The sequence below is a fragment of the Petromyzon marinus genome, chromosome 79, assembly GCF_048934315.1.
Source record: "Petromyzon marinus isolate PM22_M1 ecotype Great Lakes invasive population chromosome 79, UKy_Petmar_22M1.pri1.0, whole genome shotgun sequence".
Taxonomy (NCBI): domain Eukaryota; kingdom Metazoa; phylum Chordata; class Hyperoartia; order Petromyzontiformes; family Petromyzontidae; genus Petromyzon; species Petromyzon marinus.
In genome coordinates, this window is record NC_133745.1 from 21,604,300 (window position 1) to 21,626,797 (window position 22,498).

General features: G+C 51.5%; 1 protein-coding gene across 2 annotated transcripts in view; it reads left to right on the plus strand.

Moving 5' to 3' along the window:
• Nucleotides 1-22,498, plus strand: part of LOC116958526 (uncharacterized) — a 33,667-nt gene that overhangs the window by 4,906 nt on the left and 6,263 nt on the right. Inside the window, exons 2-5 of one of the 2 annotated variants that reach the window (XM_032981180.2) lie at nt 953-1,168; nt 1,615-2,052; nt 4,334-4,420; nt 5,326-5,527. In XM_032981180.2, coding sequence (XP_032837071.1) covers nt 1,108-1,168; nt 1,615-2,052; nt 4,334-4,420; nt 5,326-5,527 — 788 coding nt within the window. In that variant the 5' untranslated portion in view covers nt 953-1,107. The remainder of the gene's footprint in view (nt 1-952; nt 1,169-1,614; nt 2,053-4,333; nt 4,421-5,325; nt 5,528-22,498) is intronic. The other variant, XM_032981179.2, reaches the window with a different exon arrangement.

A 22,498-nucleotide genomic window follows, 5' to 3' on the forward strand; every position in this document is an offset into this window, starting at 1 on the left:
GTGAGTCTGTGGGTCTCCGTGTGAGTCTCTGTATCTCTTGCGTGAGTCTGTGAGTCTCCGTGTGAGTCTCCGTGTCTCTGTGTGAGTCTGTGTGTCTCCCTGTGAGTCTCTGTATCTCTTGTGTGAGTCTGTGGGTCTCCGTGTGATTCTCTGTATCTCTTGCGTGAGTCTGAGGGTCTCCGTGTGAGTCTCCGTGTGAGTCTCTGTATCTCTTGCGTGAGTCTGTGAGTCTCCGTGTGAGTCTCTGTATCTCTTGCGTGAGTCTGTTAGTCTCTGTATGAGTCTCTGTATCTCTTGCGTGAGTCTGTGTGTCTCCGTGTGAGTCTCCGTGTCTCCGTGTGAGTCTGTGGGTCTCCGTGTGAGTCTGTGGGTCTCCTTGTCTCCGTGTGAGTCTGTGGGTGTCCTTGTGAGTCTCCGTGTCTCCGTGTGAGCCTACGTGTCTCCGTGTGAGTCTAAGTCTACGTGCCTCCGTGTGAGCCTGTGGGTCTCCGTGTGAGTCTCCATGTCTCCGTGTCAGTCTATGGGTCTCTGTGTGGTGAGTCTATGGGTCTCTGTGTGAGTCTGTGGGTCTCTGTGTGAGTCTATGGGTCTCCGGGTGAGTTTTTGAATCTCCGTGTGAGTCTCCGTGTCTCCGCGTGAGTCTACGTGTCTCCGTGTGAGTCTGTGGGTCTCCGTGTGAGTCTCCGTGTGAGTCTCCGTGTGAGTCTCCGTGTCTCCGTGTGAGTCTACGTGTCTCCGTGTGAGTCTGTGGGTCTCTGTGTGAGTCTATGGGTCTCCGGGTGAGTTTTTGGATCTCCGTGTGAGTCTGTGGGTCTCCGTGTGAGTCTACATGTCTCCGTGTGAGTTTGTGGGTCTCCGTGTGGGTCTCCGTGTCTCCGCGTGAGTCTCCGTGTCTCCGTGTGAGTCTCCGTGCCTCCGTGTGAGTCTGTGGGTCTCCGTGTGTCTGTGTCAGTCTACGCGTACGTAGCCGACAGCGCCCATCGGAGGCGCGGTGAGTCGGAGGTCGGGCGATTGCCGCGCCGTTTGGTGCCACCTCGGTGGTGTCGTGCCCGCAGGTGACGCGACGGAGCGACGGAGGCCGCAGGAGGAGATCCTCCCGGCCGTGAGATGTCGCGTCGTAGAGGGGCCAACGAGCCACGGAGACACCCTGCTGCTGCTGATGCTGCCGGTGAGTAGGCCTCTAGGTGCACCTAGCCTGGCACCAGTGGCCGTGATGGTGGCGGTGGCGTCCCAGGACACCCTAACGATGCCTGCTGCTGCGTATTTGGCGTCTGCGTCTCCTTCTGTCACTCTTCGCGTGGTGAGATGTTAACGACATCGCCCGCGTTGCAGGATGCCGTGGGTTCGATCCCAAACGCGGCGCTATTACGATGGATAGGGGATTGTCAGGGTCGGGATCGAACCCACGACCCTCCTGCACACCGGGCGAGGTAGTCAACATCTCCTAGCCACCGTGATGATGATGATGATGATGACAGAGAGAGAGACGCAGACTCCAAATATACAGCAGCAGCAGCAGCAGGCGTCATCAGGGTCGGGATCGAACCCACGACCCTCCTGCACACCGGGCGAGGTAGTCCAACATCTCACCACCGTCGGTCGCTTGGGGGACAGGAGACGTGGAGGAGGAGGAGGATGAGGATGAGGAGGAGGATGAGGAGGAGGAGTCCCCTTCTCTGCCCGTGGAGCTGCTCGTGAAGCGAGAGGAGGAGGAGGAGGAGGCGGAGGAGGCGGAGGCGGGCGACGAGGGGAAGCCGCCAGCGCCCCCCGAGCACGACGCGGCGGCCAGCGCCGGGCGCCCGCTGCTCGTCAAAGAGGAGGAGAGCGGCTGGGCGCGGCGGTGCGGGGGGGCGGGGTCAGCGGCGGTGGCCACGGCCTCGGCGTGGGGCGGCGGCGGCGGCGGCGGCGGCGGCGGTGGGGGCGGCGCTCCGGCGACGATGGACGTGGACCGGCGCCGCCGACGACGCCGCCGGGCGTGGGTGGCGGCGGCGGCGGCGGCGGCGGCATCGCCGGAGGTGGCCGAGATCGAGGTGGTCCTGGAGGAGGAGGACGGTAATGGTGGTGGGGGGTCGGGGGAGAAGGGTGGGGGGTGCGGTCTCAGTGGGGGCCCCTTGCTGGCTAGGAGATGTTGACTACCTCGCCTGGTACGCAGGAGGTCGTGGGTTCGATCTCGGACCCTGACGACACCTGTAGCTCACTGTAGCTCGTGAGATGTTGACTACCTCGCCTGGTACGCAGGAGGTCGTGGGTTCGATCCCGGACCCTGACGACGCCTGTAGCCACTGTAGCTCGTGAGATGTTGACTACCTCGCCTGGTACGCAGGAGGTCGTGGGTTCGATCCCGGACCCTGACGACACCTGTAGCTCACTGTAGCTCGTGAGATGTTGACGACCTCGCCTGGTATGCAGGAGGTCGTGGGTTCGATCCCCGACCCTGACGACACCTGTAGCTCACTGTAGCTCGTGAGATGTTGACGACCTCGCCTGGTACGCAGGAGGTCGTGGGTTCGATCCCGGACCCTGACGACGCCTGTAGCCACTGTAGCTCGTGAGATGTTGACTACCTCGCCTGGTACGCAGGAGGTCGTGGGTTCGATCCCGACCCTGACGACGCCTGTAGCCACTGTAGCTCGTGAGATGTTGACGACCTCGCCTGGTACGCAGGAGGTCGTGGGTTCGATCCCGACCCTGACGACGCCTGTAGCCACTGTAGCTCGTGAGATGTTGACTACCTCGCCTGGTACGCAGGAGGTCGTGGGTTCGATCCCCGACCCTGACGACACCTGTAGCTCACTGTAGCTCGTGAGATGTTGACTACCTCGCCTGGTACGCAGGAGGTCGTGGGTTCGATCCCGACCCTGACGACGCCTGTAGCCACTGTAGCTCGTGAGATGTTGACTACCTCGCCTGGTACGCAGGAGGTCGTGGGTTCGATCCCGACCCTGACGACACCTGTAGCCACTGTAGCTCGTGAGATGTTGACTACCTCGCCTGGTACGCAGGAGGTCGTGGGTTCGATCCCGACCCTGACGACACCTGTAGCCACTGTAGCTCGTGAGATGTTGACGACCTCGCCTGGTACGCAGGAGGTCGTGGGTTCGATCCCGACCCTGACGACGCCTGTAGCCACTGTAGCTCGTGAGATGTTTACTACCTCGCCTGGTACGCAGGAGGTCGTGGGTTCGATCCCGACCCTGACGACACCTGTAGCCACTGTAGCTCGTGAGATGTTGACTACCTCGCCTGGTACGCAGGAGGTCGTGGGTTCGATCCCGACCCTGACGACACCTGTAGCCACTGTAGCTCGTGAGATGTTGACTACCTCGCCTGGTACGCAGGAGGTCGTGGGTTCGATCCCGACCCTGACGACACCTGTAGCCACTGTAGCTCGTGAGATGTTGACTACCTCGCCTAGTACGCAGGAGGTCGTGGGTTCGATCCCGACCCTGACGATGCCTGTAGCCACTGTAGCTCGTGAGATGTTGACTACCTCGCCTGGTACGCAGGAGGTCGTGGGTTCGATCCCGACCCTGACGACGCCTGTAGCCACTGTAGCTCGTGAGATGTTGACAACCTCGCCTGGTACGCAGGAGGTCGTGGGTTCGATCCCGACCCTGACGACACCTGTAGCCACTGTAGCTCGTGAGATGTTGACTACCTCGCCTGGTACGCAGGAGGTCGTGGGTTCGATCCCGACCCTGACGACGCCTGTAGCCACTGTAGCTCGTGAGATGTTGACGACCTCGCCTGGTACGCAGGAGGTCGTGGGTTCGATCCCGACCCTGACGACGCCTGTAGCCACTGTAGCTCGTGAGATGTTGACGACCTCGCCTGGTACGCAGGAGGTCGTGGGTTCGATCCCGACCCTGACAACACCTGCTGCTGCTGCTGCTGTAGATTAGGAGTCTGCGCTCCCCTCTCTCTCTCTCTTCCCGTAGTCGCGTGGAGTTTTTGCCTCCGCATTTAGAATCGTGTAGTGTATAGTGTAGTGTATAGTGTGGTGTATAGTGTTGGAGTGTATAGTATAGTGTGTAGTGTATAGTAGTGTAGTGTAGAGTAGTGTATAGTGTACAGTGTATAGTGTTGGAGTGTATAGGATAGTGTAGTGTATAGTAGTGTAGTGTATAGTGTAGTGTTTAGTGTATAAAGCATCTGAAACTAGTGGGCGACGATGCGGTGAGCAGCGTTTTTGTTCGACAGCCGGCCAAAAGCCGCCCCGTCGCTGCTGCTGCTGACCACGCGAGTTCGTGTGACATTGGCGTTGACGTTGTTGTTGTTGTTGTTGTCGTCGGTGATTTTTGTTGTGGTGGTGGTTGTTGGCTTTGCCGTTCAGGAACGCGCCGAGCTACGGTTCCCGGTGCGGCCTCGGAGGCGTCGCCACCGAACACCGCGACGGTCGGCATCCCCAACGCCCCCAACGGTCAGTTCCACCGTTGGACATCACAGCGAGGTCCACAGCACCGCCACACTACCACCACACCACCACAACCACCACACAACCACCGCCACCACGCCACCACACAACCACCGCCACACCACCGCCACCTCCACACCACCACCACACCACCGCCACCACCATGCTACCACCACCGCCACTACCACACCACCACCGCCACACCACCACCGCCACACCACCACCACCACCGCCAACACACCATCACACAACCACCGCCACACCACCACCGCCACACCACCACCGCCACACCACCACCACCGCCACACCACCACCACACCACCGCCACCACCATGCCACCACCACCGCCACCACCACCACCGCCACACCGCCACCGCCACACCACCACCACCACACTATCGCCACCACCACGCCACCACCACCGCCACCACCACCACCCCCGCCGCCGCCCACCAACACCTTTACCGCCGTCTCTTATTGCGCGCCCTGCCGCCGGTGTGGGAATGACGGCAGCAGCCTTCACACAGCTCACACTTAGTGCTGACTCCTCCCCCTACTCCCCCCCTACCCCCTCCCTCCTCCCCCCTCCTTCCCTACCCTCCCTCCCCTCCCTCTCCTCCCTCTCCTCCCTCCCTCCCTCCCTCAACCCCCCCCCCTCTCCTCCATCCTCCTCACCCCTCCTGTCTAAATAGAGATTTAAATGTTAACTTAAAGCTTTCGTGACTGCAGGAATTCACTTTCTTTGGGTCTTTCGGTAAAGCCACGTAGATAGGTTCAAAGAAAATAACAATAGGATACTTTTGTGATTTTTTTTGTTTTATTTGAACCTATTTACTAGACTTTACCCAAAGACCCAGAGAACAATAAATAGAGATTCTAATGGTTTCCTCTCTCTCTCTCTCACTCCGCAGGATCGCACCAATCGGGCATCCAGTGGGCTCGCGAGGCGATCCTGCTCCTCATCGACACGTACCGCCGCCACCGGGGGGACTTCGAGTCGCCCCTGGTGAAGAAAGTGGACGTTTGGAGACGGATCTCCAGCGTCATGGCCGCGAGCGGCTACACCTACAACCCAGACCAGTGCGATAAGAAGATGCGGGCGCTAAAGTTCAGGCACGTTTCTTACGGCGCTGGGCGGTGCTCGTCGTTACTCATAGACTCAGCACTGCACCATAGACTCAGAACTGCACCATAGACTCAACATTGCACGTTAGACTCAGCACTGCACCATAGACTCAGCACAACACCGTAGACTCAGCACTGCCCATAGACTCAACATTGCACGTTAGACTCAGCACTGCACCATAGACTCAGCACTGCACAATAGACTCAACACTGCACCATAAACTCCACACTGCAGCATAGACTCAGCACTGCACCATAGACTCAACACTACTCATAGATTCAACACTGCACCACAGACTCAACACTGCACCATAGACTCAGGACTGCACCATAGACTCAACACTGCACCATAGACTCAGCACTGCACCATAGACTCAACACTGCACCACAGACTCAACACTGCACCATAGACTCAGCACTGCACCATAGACTCAACACTGCACCATAGACTCAACACTGCCCATCGACTCAGCACTGCACCATAGACTCAGCACTGCAGAATAGACTCAACACTGCACCATAGACTCAACACTGCTCCATAGACTCAGCACTACACCACAGAGTCAACACTGCACCATAGACTCGACACTGCACCATAGACTCAACACTGCACCATAGACTCAACACTGCACGATAGAATGAACACTGCACCATAGACTCAACACTGCACCGTAGACTCAACACTGCACCGTAGACTCAGCACTGCACCACAGACTCAGCACTGCACCACAGACTCAACACTGCACCATAGACTCAACACTGCACGATAGACTCAGCACTGCCCATAGACTCAACATTGCACAATAGACTCTGCACAGCACCATACACTCAACACTGCCCATAGACTCAACACTGCACCATAGACTCAACACTACACCATAGACTCAACACTGCACCATAGACTCAACACTGCCCCATAGACTCAACACTGTACCATAGACTCAGCACTGCACCATAGACTCAACATTGCACAATAGACTCAACACTGCACAATAGATTCGGCACTGCACCATAGATTCAACTCTGCACCATAGACTCAACACTGCCCCATGGACTCAACACTGCACCATAGACTCAACACTGCACCATAGACTCAACACTGCCCATAGACTCAGCACTGCACCATAGACTCAACACTGCACCATAGACTCAGCACTGCACCATAGACTCAACACTGCACCATAGACTCAACACTGCACCATAGACTCAGCACTGCTCCATAGACTCAACACTGCACCATAGACTCAACACTACTCATAGATTCAACACTGCACCATAGATTCAACACTGCACCATAGACTCAACACTGCACCACAGACTCAACACTGCACCATAGACTCAACACTGCACGATAGACTGAACACTGCACCATAGACTCAACACTGCACCGTAGACTCAACACTGCACCGTAGACTCAGCACTGCACCACAGACTCAGCACTGCACCACAGACTCAACACTGCACCATAGACTCAACACTGCACCATAGACTCAGCACTGCCCATATACTCAACATTGCCCAATAGACTCAACACTGCACCATAGACTCAACATTGCGCAATAGACTCAACACTGCACCATAGACTCGGCACTGCACCATAGATTCAACTCTGCACCATAGACTCAACACTGCCCCATGGACTCAACACTGCACCATAGACTCAACACTGCACCATAGACTCAGCACTGCACCATAGACTCAACATTGCGCAATAGACTCAACACTGCACCATAGACTCGGCACTGCACCATAGATTCAACTCTGCACCATAGACTCAACACTGCCCCATGGACTCAACACTGCACCATAGACTCAACACTGCACCATAGACTCAACACTGCCCACAGACTCAGCACCTCACCATAGCCTCAACACTGCACCATAGACTCAGCACTGCACCATAGACTCAACACTGCACCATAGACTCAACACTGCACCATAGACTCAGCACTGCACCATAGACTCAGCACTGCACCATAGACTCAACACTGCACAATATACTCAACACTGCAACATAGACTCAGCACTGCACCATAGACTCAACACTGCACCATAGACTCAACACTACTCATAGATTCAACACTGCACCATAGATTCAACACTGCACCATAGACTCAACACTGCACCACAGACTCAACACTGCACCATAGACTCAGGGCTGCACCATAGACTCAACACTGCACCATAGACTCAGCACTGCACCATAGACTCAACACTGCACCACAGACTCAACACTGCACCATAGACTCAGCACTGCTCCATAGACTCAACACTGCACCATAGACTCAACACTACTCATAGATTCAACACTGCACCATAGATTCAACACTGCACCATAGACTCAACACTGCACGATAGACTGAACACTGCACCATAGACTCAACACTGCACCGTAGACTCAACACTGCACCGTAGACTCAGCACTGCACCACAGACTCAGCACTGCACCACAGACTCAACACTGCACCATAGACTCAACACTGCACCATAGACTCAGCACTGCCCATAGACTCAACATTGCCCAATAGACTCAACACTGCACCATAGACTCAACATTGCACAATAGACTCAACACTGCACCATAGACTCGGCACTGCACCATAGATTCAACTCTGCACCATAGACTCAACACTGCCCCATGGACTCAACACTGCACCATAGACTCAACACTGCACCATAGACTCAACACTGCCCACAGACTCAGCACCTCACCATAGACTCAACACTGCACCATAGACTCAGCACTGCACCATAGACTCAACACTGCACCATAGACTCAACACTGCACCATAGACTCAGCACTGCACCATAGACTCAACACTGCACCATAGACTCAACACTACTCATAGATTCAACACTGCACCATAGATTCAACACTGCCCCATTGACTCAACACTGCACCACAGACTCAACACTGCACCATAGACTCAGCACTGCACCATAGACTCAACACTGCACCATAGACTCAGCACTGCACCATAGACTCAACACTGCACCATAGACTCAACACTGCACCATATACTCAACACTGCACCATAGACTCAACACTGCACCATAGACTCAACACTGTACCATAGACTCAGCACTGCACCATAGACTCAACACTGCACCACAGACTCAACACTGCACCATAGACTCAGCACTGCACCATAGACTCAACACTGCACCATAGACTCAGCACTGCACCATAGACTCGACACTGCACCATAGACTCAACACTGCACCATTGACTCAACACTGCATGATAGAATGAACACTGCACCATAGACTCAACACTGCACCGTAGACTCAACACTGCACCGTAGACTCAGCACTGCACCACAGACTCAGCACTGCACCACAGACTCAACACTGCACCATAGACTCAACACTGCACGATAGACTCAACACTGCACCATAGACTCAACACTGCCCACAGACTCAGCACCTCACCATAGACTCAACACTGCACCATAGACTCAGCACTGCACCATAGACTCAACACTGCACCATAGACTCAACACTGCACCATAGACTCAGCACTGCACCATAGACTCAGCACTGCACCATAGACTCAACACTGCACAATATACTCAACACTGCAACATAGACTCAGCACTGCACCATAGACTCAACACTGCACCATAGACTCAACACTACTCATAGATTCAACACTGCACCATAGATTCAACACTGCACCATAGACTCAACACTGCACCACAGACTCAACACTGCACCATAGACTCAGGGCTGCACCATAGACTCAACACTGCACCATAGACTCAGCACTGCACCATAGACTCAACACTGCACCACAGACTCAACACTGCACCATAGACTCAGCACTGCTCCATAGACTCAACACTGCACCATAGACTCAACACTACTCATAGATTCAACACTGCACCATAGATTCAACACTGCACCATAGACTCAACACTGCACCACAGACTCAACACTGCACCATAGACTCAACACTGCACCATAGACTCAGCACTGCCCATAGACTCAACATTGCCCAATAGACTCAACACTGCACCATAGACTCAACATTGCACAATAGACTCAACACTGCACCATAGACTCGGCACTGCACCATAGATTCAACTCTGCACCATAGACTCAACACTGCCCCATGGACTCAACACTGCACCATAGACTCAGCACTGCTCCATAGACTCAACACTGCACCATAGACTCAACACTACTCATAGATTCAACACTGCACCATAGATTCAACACTGCACCATAGACTCAACACTGCACGATAGACTGAACACTGCACCATAGACTCAACACTGCACCGTAGACTCAACACTGCACCGTAGACTCAGCACTGCACCACAGACTCAGCACTGCACCACAGACTCAACACTGCACCATAGACTCAACACTGCACCATAGACTCAGCACTGCCCATAGACTCAACATTGCCCAATAGACTCAACACTGCACCATAGACTCAACATTGCACAATAGACTCAACACTGCACCATAGACTCGGCACTGCACCATAGATTCAACTCTGCACCATAGACTCAACACTGCCCCATGGACTCAACACTGCACCATAGACTCAACACTGCACCATAGACTCAACACTGCCCACAGACTCAGCACCTCACCATAGACTCAACACTGCACCATAGACTCAGCACTGCACCATAGACTCAACACTGCACCATAGACTCAACACTGCACCATAGACTCAGCACTGCACCATAGACTCAACACTGCACCATAGACTCAACACTACTCATAGATTCAACACTGCACCATAGATTCAACACTGCCCCATTGACTCAACACTGCACCACAGACTCAACACTGCACCATAGACTCAGCACTGCACCATAGACTCAACACTGCACCATAGACTCAGCACTGCACCATAGACTCAACACTGCACCATAGACTCAACACTGCACCATATACTCAACACTGCACCATAGACTCAACACTGCACCATAGACTCAACACTGTACCATAGACTCAGCACTGCACCATAGACTCAACACTGCACCACAGACTCAACACTGCACCATAGACTCAGCACTGCACCATAGACTCAACACTGCACCATAGACTCAGCACTGCACCATAGACTCGACACTGCACCATAGACTCAACACTGCACCATAGACTCAACACTGCACGATAGAATGAACACTGCACCATAGACTCAACACTGCACCGTAGACTCAACACTGCACCGTAGACTCAGCACTGCACCACAGACTCAGCACTGCACCACAGACTCAACACTGCACCATAGACTCAACACTGCACGATAGACTCAGCACTGCCCATAGACTCAACATTGCCCAATAGACTCAACACTGCACCATAGACTCAACATTGCACAATAGACTCAACACTGCACCATAGACTCGGCACTGCACCATAGATTCAACTCTGCACCATAGACTCAACACTGCCCCATGGACTCAACACTGCACCATAGACTCAACACTGCACCATAGACTCAACACTGCCCACAGACTCAGCACCTCACCATAGACTCAACACTGCACCATAGACTCAGCACTGCACCATAGACTCAACACTGCACCATAGACTCAACACTGCACCATAGACTCAGCACTGCACCATAGACTCAACACTGCACCATAGACTCAACACTACTCATAGATTCAACACTGCACCATAGATTCAACACTGCCCCATTGACTCAACACTGCACCACAGACTCAACACTGCACCATAGACTCAGCACTGCACCATAGACTCAACACTGCACCATAGACTCAGCACTGCACCATAGACTCAACACTGCACCATAGACTCAACACTGCACCATATACTCAACACTGCACCATAGACTCAACACTGCACCATAGACTCAACACTGTACCATAGACTCAGCACTGCACCATAGACTCAACACTGCACCACAGACTCAACACTGCACCATAGACTCAGCACTGCACCATAGACTCAACACTGCACCATAGACTCAGCACTGCACCATAGACTCGACACTGCACCATAGACTCAACACTGCACCATAGACTCAACACTGCATGATAGAATGAACACTGCACCATAGACTCAACACTGCACCGTAGACTCAACACTGCACCGTAGACTCAGCACTGCACCACAGACTCAGCACTGCACCACAGACTCAACACTGCACCATAGACTCAACACTGCACGATAGACTCAACACTGCACCATAGACTCAACACTGCCCACAGACTCAGCACCTCACCATAGACTCAACACTGCACCATAGACTCAGCACTGCACCATAGACTCAACACTGCACCATAGACTCAACACTGCACCATAGACTCAGCACTGCACCATAGACTCAGCACTGCACCATAGACTCAACACTGCACAATATACTCAACACTGCAACATAGACTCAGCACTGCACCATAGACTCAACACTGCACCATAGACTCAACACTACTCATAGATTCAACACTGCACCATAGATTCAACACTGCACCATAGACTCAACACTGCACCACAGACTCAACACTGCACCATAGACTCAGGGCTGCACCATAGACTCAACACTGCACCATAGACTCAGCACTGCACCATAGACTCAACACTGCACCACAGACTCAACACTGCACCATAGACTCAGCACTGCTCCATAGACTCAACACTGCACCATAGACTCAACACTACTCATAGATTCAACACTGCACCATAGATTCAACACTGCACCATAGACTCAACACTGCACCACAGACTCAACACTGCACCATAGACTCAACACTGCACCATAGACTCAGCACTGCCCATAGACTCAACATTGCCCAATAGACTCAACACTGCACCATAGACTCAACATTGCACAATAAACTCAACACTGCACCATAGACTCGGCACTGCACCATAGATTCAACTCTGCACCATAGACTCAACACTGCCCCATGGACTCAACACTGCACCATAGACTCAGCACTGCTCCATAGACTCAACACTGCACCATAGACTCAACACTACTCATAGATTCAACACTGCACCATAGATTCAACACTGCACCATAGACTCAACACTGCACGATAGACTGAACACTGCACCATAGACTCAACACTGCACCGTAGACTCAACACTGCACCATAGACTCAGCACTGCACCACAGACTCAGCACTGCACCACAGACTCAACACTGCACCATAGACTCAACACTGCACCATAGACTCAGCACTGCCCATAGACTCAACATTGCCCAATAGACTCAACACTGCACCATAGACTCAACATTGCACAATAGACTCAACACTGCACCATAGACTCGGCACTGCACCATAGATTCAACTCTGCACCATAGACTCAACACTGCCCCATGGACTCAACACTGCACCATAGACTCAACACTGCACCATAGACTCAACACTGCCCACAGACTCAGCACCTCACCATAGACTCAACACTGCACCATAGACTCAGCACTGCACCATAGACTCAACACTGCACCATAGACTCAACACTGCACCATAGACTCAGCACTGCACCATAGACTCAACACTGCACCATAGACTCAACACTACTCATAGATTCAACACTGCACCATAGATTCAACACTGCCCCATTGACTCAACACTGCACCACAGACTCAACACTGCACCATAGACTCAGCACTGCACCATAGACTCAACACTGCACCATAGACTCAGCACTGCACCATAGACTCAACACTGCACCATAGACTCAACACTGCACCATATACTCAACACTGCACCATAGACTCAACACTGCACCATAGACTCAACACTGTACCATAGACTCAGCACTGCACCATAGACTCAACACTGCACCACAGACTCAACACTGCACCATAGACTCAGCACTGCACCATAGACTCAACACTGCACCATAGACTCAGCACTGCACCATAGACTCGACACTGCACCATAGACTCAACACTGCACCATAGACTCAACACTGCACGATAGAATGAACACTGCACCATAGACTCAACACTGCACCGTAGACTCAACACTGCACCGTAGACTCAGCACTGCACCACAGACTCAGCACTGCACCACAGACTCAACACTGCACCATAGACTCAACACTGCACGATAGACTCAGCACTGCCCATAGACTCAACATTGCACAATAGACTCAGCACAGCACCATAGACTCAACACTGCCCATAGACTCAACACTGCACCATAGACTCAACACTACACCATAGACTCAACACTGCACCATAGACTCAACACTGCCCCATAGACTCAACACTGTACCATAGACTCAGCACTGCACCATAGACTCAACATTGCACAATAGACTCAACACTGCACAATAGACTCGGCACTGCACCATAGATTCAACTCTGCACCATAGACTCAACACTGCCCCATGGACTCAACACTGCACCATAGACTCAACACTGCACCATAGACTCAACACTGCCCATAGACTCAGCACTGCACCATAGACTCAACACTGCACCATAGACTCAGCACTGCACCATAGACTCAACACTGCACCATAGACTCAACACTGCACCATAGACTCAGCACTGCTCCATAGACTCAACACTGCACCATAGACTCAACACTACTCATAGATTCAACACTGCACCATAGATTCAACACTGCACCATAGACTCAACACTGCACCACAGACTCAACACTGCACCATAGACTCAACACTGCACGATAGACTGAACACTGCACCATAGACTCAACACTGCACCGTAGACTCAACACTGCACCGTAGACTCAGCACTGCACCACAGACTCAGCACTGCACCACAGACTCAACACTGCACCATAGACTCAACACTGCACCATAGACTCAGCACTGCCCATAGACTCAACATTGCCCAATAGACTCAACACTGCACCATAGACTCAACATTGCGCAATAGACTCAACACTGCACCATAGACTCGGCACTGCACCATAGATTCAACTCTGCACCATAGACTCAACACTGCCCCATGGACTCAACACTGCACCATAGACTCAACACTGCACCATAGACTCAACACTGCCCACAGACTCAGCACCTCACCATAGACTCAACACTGCACCATAGACTCAGCACTGCACCATAGACTCAACACTGCACCATAGACTCAACACTGCACCATAGACTCAGCACTGCACCATAGACTCAGCACTGCTCCATAGACTCAACACTGCACAATATACTCAACACTGCAACATAGACTCAGCACTGCACCATAGACTCAACACTGCACCATAGACTCAACACTACTCATAGATTCAACACTGCACCATAGATTCAACACTGCACCATAGACTCAACACTGCACCACAGACTCAACACTGCACCATAGACTCAGGGCTGCACCATAGACTCAACACTGCACCATAGACTCAGCACTGCACCATAGACTCAACACTGCACCACAGACTCAACACTGCACCATAGACTCAGCACTGCTCCATAGACTCAACACTGCACCATAGACTCAACACTACTCATAGATTCAACACTGCACCGTAGACTCAACACTGCACCGTAGACTCAGCACTGCACCACAGACTCAACACTGCACCACAGACTCAACACTGCACCATAGACTCAGCACTGCTCCATAGACTCAACACTGCACCATAGACTCAACACTACTCATAGATTCAACACTGCACCGTAGACTCAACACTGCACCGTAGACTCAGCACTGCACCACAGACTCAGCACTGCACCACAGACTCAACACTGCACCATAGACTCAACACTGCACCATAGACTCAGCACTGCCCATAGACTCAACATTGCCCAATAGACTCAACACTGCACCATAGACTCAACATTGCGCAATAGACTCAACACTGCACCATAGACTCGGCACTGCACCATAGATTCAACTCTGCACCATAGACTCAACACTGCCCCATGGACTCAACACTGCACCATAGACTCAACACTTCACCATAGACTCAACACTGCCCACAGACTCAGCACCTCACCATAGACTCAACACTGCACCATAGACTCAGCACTGCACCATAGACTCAACACTGCACCATAGACTCAACACTGCACCATAGACTCAGCACTGCACCATAGACTCAGCACTGCACCATAGACTCAACACTGCACAATATACTCAACACTGCAACATAGACTCAGCACTGCACCATAGACTCAACACTGCACCATAGACTCAACACTACTCATAGATTCAACACTGCACCATAGATTCAACACTGCACCATAGACTCAACACTGCACCACAGACTCAACACTGCACCATAGACTCAGGGCTGCACCATAGACTCAACACTGCAACATAGACTCAGCACTGCACCATAGACTCAACACTGCACCATAGACTCAACACTGCCCACAGACTCAGCACCTCACCATAGACTCAACACTGCACCATAGACTCAGCACTGCACCATAGACTCAACACTGCACCATAGACTCAACACTGCACCATAGACTCAGCACTGCACCATAGACTCAGCACTGCACCATAGACTCAACACTGCACAATATACTCAACACTGCAACATAGACTCAGCACTGCACCATAGACTCAACACTGCACCATAGACTCAACACTACTCATAGATTCAACACTGCACCATAGATTCAACACTGCACCATAGACTCAACACTGCACCACAGACTCAACACTGCACCATAGACTCAGGGCTGCACCATAGACTCAACACTGCAACATAGACTCAGCACTGCACCATAGACTCAACACTGCACCACAGACTCAACACTGCACCATAGACTCAGCACTGCTCCATAGACTCAACACTGCACCATAGACTCAACACTACTCATAGATTCAACACTGCACCGTAGACTCAACACTGCACCGTAGACTCAGCACTGCACCACAGACTGAGCACTGCACCACAGACTCAACACTGCACCATAGACTCAACACTGCACCATAGACTCAGCACTGCCCATAGACTCAACATTGCCCAATAGACTCAACACTGCACCATAGACTCAACATTGCACAATAGACTCAACACTGCACCATAGACTCGGCACTACACCATAGATTCAACTCTGCACCATAGACTCAACACTGCCCCATGGACTCAACACTGCACCATAGACTCAACACTGCACCATAGACTCAACACTGCACCATAGACTCAGCACTGCACCATAGACTCAACACTGCACCATAGACTCAACACTGCACCATAGACTCAGCACTGCACCATAGACTCAACACTGTACCATAGACTCAACACTACTCATAGATTCAACACTGCACCATAGATTCAACACTGCACCATAGACTCAACACTGCACCACAGACTCAACACTGCACCATAGACTCAGGGCTGCACCATAGACTCAACACTGCACCATAGACTCAGCACTGCACCATAGACTCAACACTGCACCACAGACTCAACACTGCACCATAGACTCAGCACTGCTCCATAGACTCAACACTACACCATAGACTCAACACTACTCATAGATTCAACACTGCACCGTAGACTCAACACTGCACCGTAGACTCAGCACTGCACCACAGACTCAGCACTGCACCACAGACTCAACACTGCACCATAGACTCAACACTGCACCATAGACTCAGCACTGCACCATAGACTCAACACTGCACCATAGACTCAACACTACTCATAGATTCAACACTGCACCATAGATTCAACACTGCCCCATTGACTCAACACTGCACCACAGACTCAACACTGCACCATAGACTCAGCACTGCACCATAGACTCAACACTGCACCATAGACTCAGCACTGCACCATAGACTCAACACTGCACCATAGACTCAACACTGCACCATATACTCAACACTGCACCATAGACTCAACACTGCACCATAGACTCAACACTGTACCATAGACTCAGCACTGCACCATAGACTCAACACTGCACCACAGACTCAACACTGCACCATAGACTCAGCACTGCACCATAGACTCAACACTGCACCATAGGCTCAGCACTGCACCATAGACTCGACACTGCACCATAGACTCAACACTGCACCATAGACTCAACACTGCATGATAGAATGAACACTGCACCATAGACTCAACACTGCACCGTAGACTCAACACTGCACCGTAGACTCAGCACTGCACCACAGACTCAGCACTGCACCACAGACTCAACACTGCACCATAGACTCAACACTGCACGATAGACTCAACACTGCACCATAGACTCAACACTGCCCACAGACTCAGCACCTCACCATAGACTCAACACTACACCATAGACTCAGCACTGCACCATAGACTCAACACTGCACCATAGACTCAACACTGCACCATAGACTCAGCACTGCACCATAGACTCAGCACTGCACCATAGACTCAACACTGCACAATATACTCAACACTGCAACATAGACTCAGCACTGCACCATAGACTCAACACTGCACCATAGACTCAACACTACTCATAGATTCAACACTGCACCATAGATTCAACACTGCACCATAGACTCAACACTGCACCACAGACTCAACACTGCACCATAGACTCAGGGCTGCACCATAGACTCAACACTGCACCATAGACTCAGCACTGCACCATAGACTCAACACTGCACCACAGACTCAACACTGCACCATAGACTCAGCACTGCTCCATAGACTCAACACTGCACCATAGACTCAACACTACTCATAGATTCAACACTGCACCATAGATTCAACACTGCACCATAGACTCAACACTGCACGATAGACTGAACACTGCACCATAGACTCAACACTGCACCGTAGACTCAACACTGCACCGTAGACTCAGCACTGCACCACAGACTCAGCACTGCACCACAGACTCAACACTGCACCATAGACTCAACACTGCACCATAGACTCAGCACTGCCCATAGACTCAACATTGCCCAATAGACTCAACACTGCACCATAGACTCAACATTGCACAATAGACTCAACACTGCACCATAGACTCGGCACTGCACAATAGATTCAACTCTGCACCATAGACTCAACACTGCCCCATGGACTCAACACTGCACCATAGACTCAACACTGCACCATAGACTCAACACTGCCCACAGACTCAGCACCTCACCATAGACTCAACACTGCACCATAGACTCAGCACTGCACCATAGACTCAACACTGCACCATAGACTCAACACTGCACCATAGACTCAGCACTGCACCATAGACTCAACACTGCACCATAGACTCAACACTACTCATAGATTCAACACTGCACCATAGATTCAACACTGCCCCATTGACTCAACACTGCACCACAGACTCAACACTGCACCATAGACTCAGCACTGCACCATAGACTCAACACTGCACCATAGACTCAGCACTGCACCATAGACTCAACACTGCACCATAGACTCAACACTGCACCATATACTCAACACTGCACCATAGACTCAACACTGCACCATAGACTCAACACTGTACCATAGACTCAGCACTGCACCATAGACTCAACACTGCACCACAGACTCAACACTGCACCATAGACTCAGCACTGCACCATAGACTCAACACTGCACCATAGACTCAGCACTGCACCATAGACTCGACACTGCACCATAGACTCAACACTGCACCATAGACTCAACACTGCACGATAGAATGAACACTGCACCATAGACTCAACACTGCACCGTAGACTCAACACTGCACCGTAGACTCAGCACTGCACCACAGACTCAGCACTGCACCACAGACTCAACACTGCACCATAGACTCAACACTGCACGATAGACTCAGCACTGCCCATAGACTCAACATTGCACAATAGACTCAGCACAGCACCATAGACTCAACACTGCCCATAGACTCAACACTGCACCATAGACTCAACACTACACCATAGACTCAACACTGCACCATAGACTCAACACTGCCCCATAGACTCAACACTGTACCATAGACTCAGCACTGCACCATAGACTCAACATTGCACAATAGACTCAACACTGCACCATAGACTCAACACTGCACGATAGACTCAGCACTGCCCATAGACTCAACATTGCACAATAGACTCAGCACAGCACCATAGACTCAACACTGCCCATAGACTCAACACTGCACCATAGACTCAACACTACACCATAGACTCAACACTGCACCATAGACTCAACACTGCCCCATAGACTCAACACTGTACCATAGACTCAGCACTGCACCATAGACTCAACATTGCACAATAGACTCAACACTGCACAATAGACTCGGCACTGCACCATAGATTCAACTCTGCACCATAGACTCAACACTGCCCCATGGACTCAACACTGCACCATAGACTCAACACTGCACCATAGACTCAACACTGCCCATAGACTCAGCACTGCACCATAGACTCAACACTGCACCATAGACTCAGCACTGCACCATAGACTCAACACTGCACCATAGACTCAACACTGCACCATAGACTCAGCACTGCTCCATAGACTCAACACTGCACCATAGACTCAACACTACTCATAGATTCAACACTGCACCATAGATTCAACACTGCACCATAGACTCAACACTGCACCACAGACTCAACACTGCACCATAGACTCAACACTGCACCGTAGACTCAACACTGCACCGTAGACTCAGCACTGCACCACAGACTCAGCACTGCACCACAGACTCAACACTGCACCATAGACTCAACACTGCACCATAGACTCAGCACTGCCCATAGACTCAACATTGCCCAATAGACTCAACACTGCACCATAGACTCAACATTGCGCAATAGACTCAACACTGCACCATAGACTCGGCACTGCACCATAGATTCAACTCTGCACCATAGACTCAACACTGCCCCATGGACTCAACACTGCACCATAGACTCAACACTGCACCATAGACTCAACACTGCCCACAGACTCAGCACCTCACCATAGACTCAACACTGCACCATAGACTCAGCACTGCACCATAGACTCAACACTGCACCATAGACTCAACACTGCACCATAGACTCAGCACTGCACCATAGACTCAGCACTGCTCCATAGACTCAACACTGCACAATATACTCAACACTGCAACATAGACTCAGCACTGCACCATAGACTCAACACTGCACCATAGACTCAACACTACTCATAGATTCAACACTGCACCATAGATTCAACACTGCACCATAGACTCAACACTGCACCACAGACTCAACACTGCACCATAGACTCAGGGCTGCACCATAGACTCAACACTGCACCATAGACTCAGCACTGCACCATAGACTCAACACTGCACCACAGACTCAACACTGCACCATAGACTCAGCACTGCTCCATAGACTCAACACTGCACCATAGACTCAACACTACTCATAGATTCAACACTGCACCGTAGACTCACCACTGCACCGTAGACTCAGCACTGCACCACAGACTCAGCACTGCACCACAGACTCAACACTGCACCATAGACTCAACACTGCACCATAGACTCAGCACTGCCCATAGACTCAACATTGCCCAATAGACTCAACACTGCACCATAGACTCAACATTGCGCAATAGACTCAACACTGCACCATAGACTCGGCACTGCACCATAGATTCAACTCTGCACCATAGACTCAACACTGCCCCATGGACTCAACACTGCACCATAGACTCAACACTGCACCATAGACTCAACACTGCCCACAGACTCAGCACCTCACCATAGACTCAACACTGCACCATAGACTCAGCACTGCACCATAGACTCAACACTGCACCATAGACTCAACACTGCACCATAGACTCAGCACTGCACCATAGACTCAGCACTGCACCATAGACTCAACACTGCACAATATACTCAACACTGCAACATAGACTCAGCACTGCACCATAGACTCAACACTGCACCATAGACTCAACACTACTCATAGATTCAACACTGCACCATAGATTCAACACTGCACCATAGACTCAACACTGCACCACAGACTCAACACTGCACCATAGACTCAGGGCTGCACCATAGACTCAACACTGCAACATAGACTCAGCACTGCACCATAGACTCAACACTGCACCACAGACTCAACACTGCACCATAGACTCAGCACTGCTCCATAGACTCAACACTGCACCATAGACTCAACACTACTCATAGATTCAACACTGCACCGTAGACTCAACACTGCACCGTAGACTCAGCACTGCACCACAGACTCAGCACTGCACCACAGACTCAACACTGCACCATAGACTCAACACTGCACCATAGACTCAGCACTGCCCATAGACTCAACATTGCCCAATAGACTGAACACTGCACCATAGACTCAACATTGCACAATAGACTCAACACTGCACCATAGACTCGGCACTGCACCATAGATTCAACTCTGCACCATAGACTCAACACTGCCCCATGGACTCAACACTGCACCATAGACTCAACACTGCACCATAGACTCAACACTGCACCATAGACTCAGCACTGCACCATAGACTCAACACTGCACCATAGACTCAACACTGCACCATAGACTCAGCACTGCACCATAGACTCAACACTGTACCATAGACTCAACACTACTCATAGATTCAACACTGCACCATAGATTCAACACTGCACCATAGACTCAACACTGCACCACAGACTCAACACTGCACCATAGACTCAGGGCTGCACCATAGACTCAACACTGCACCATAGACTCAGCACTGCACCATAGACTCAACACTGCACCACAGACTCAACACTGCACCATAGACTCAGCACTGCTCCATAGACTCAACACTGCACCATAGACTCAACACTACTCATAGATTCAACACTGCACCGTAGACTCAACACTGCACCGTAGACTCAGCACTGCACCACAGACTCAGCACTGCACCACAGACTCAACACTGCACCATAGACTCAACACTGCACCATAGACTCAGCACTGCCCATAGACTCAACATTGCCCAATAGACTCAACACTGCACCATAGACTCAACATTGCGCAATAGACTCAACACTGCACCATAGACTCGGCACTGCACCATAGATTCAACTCTGCACCAT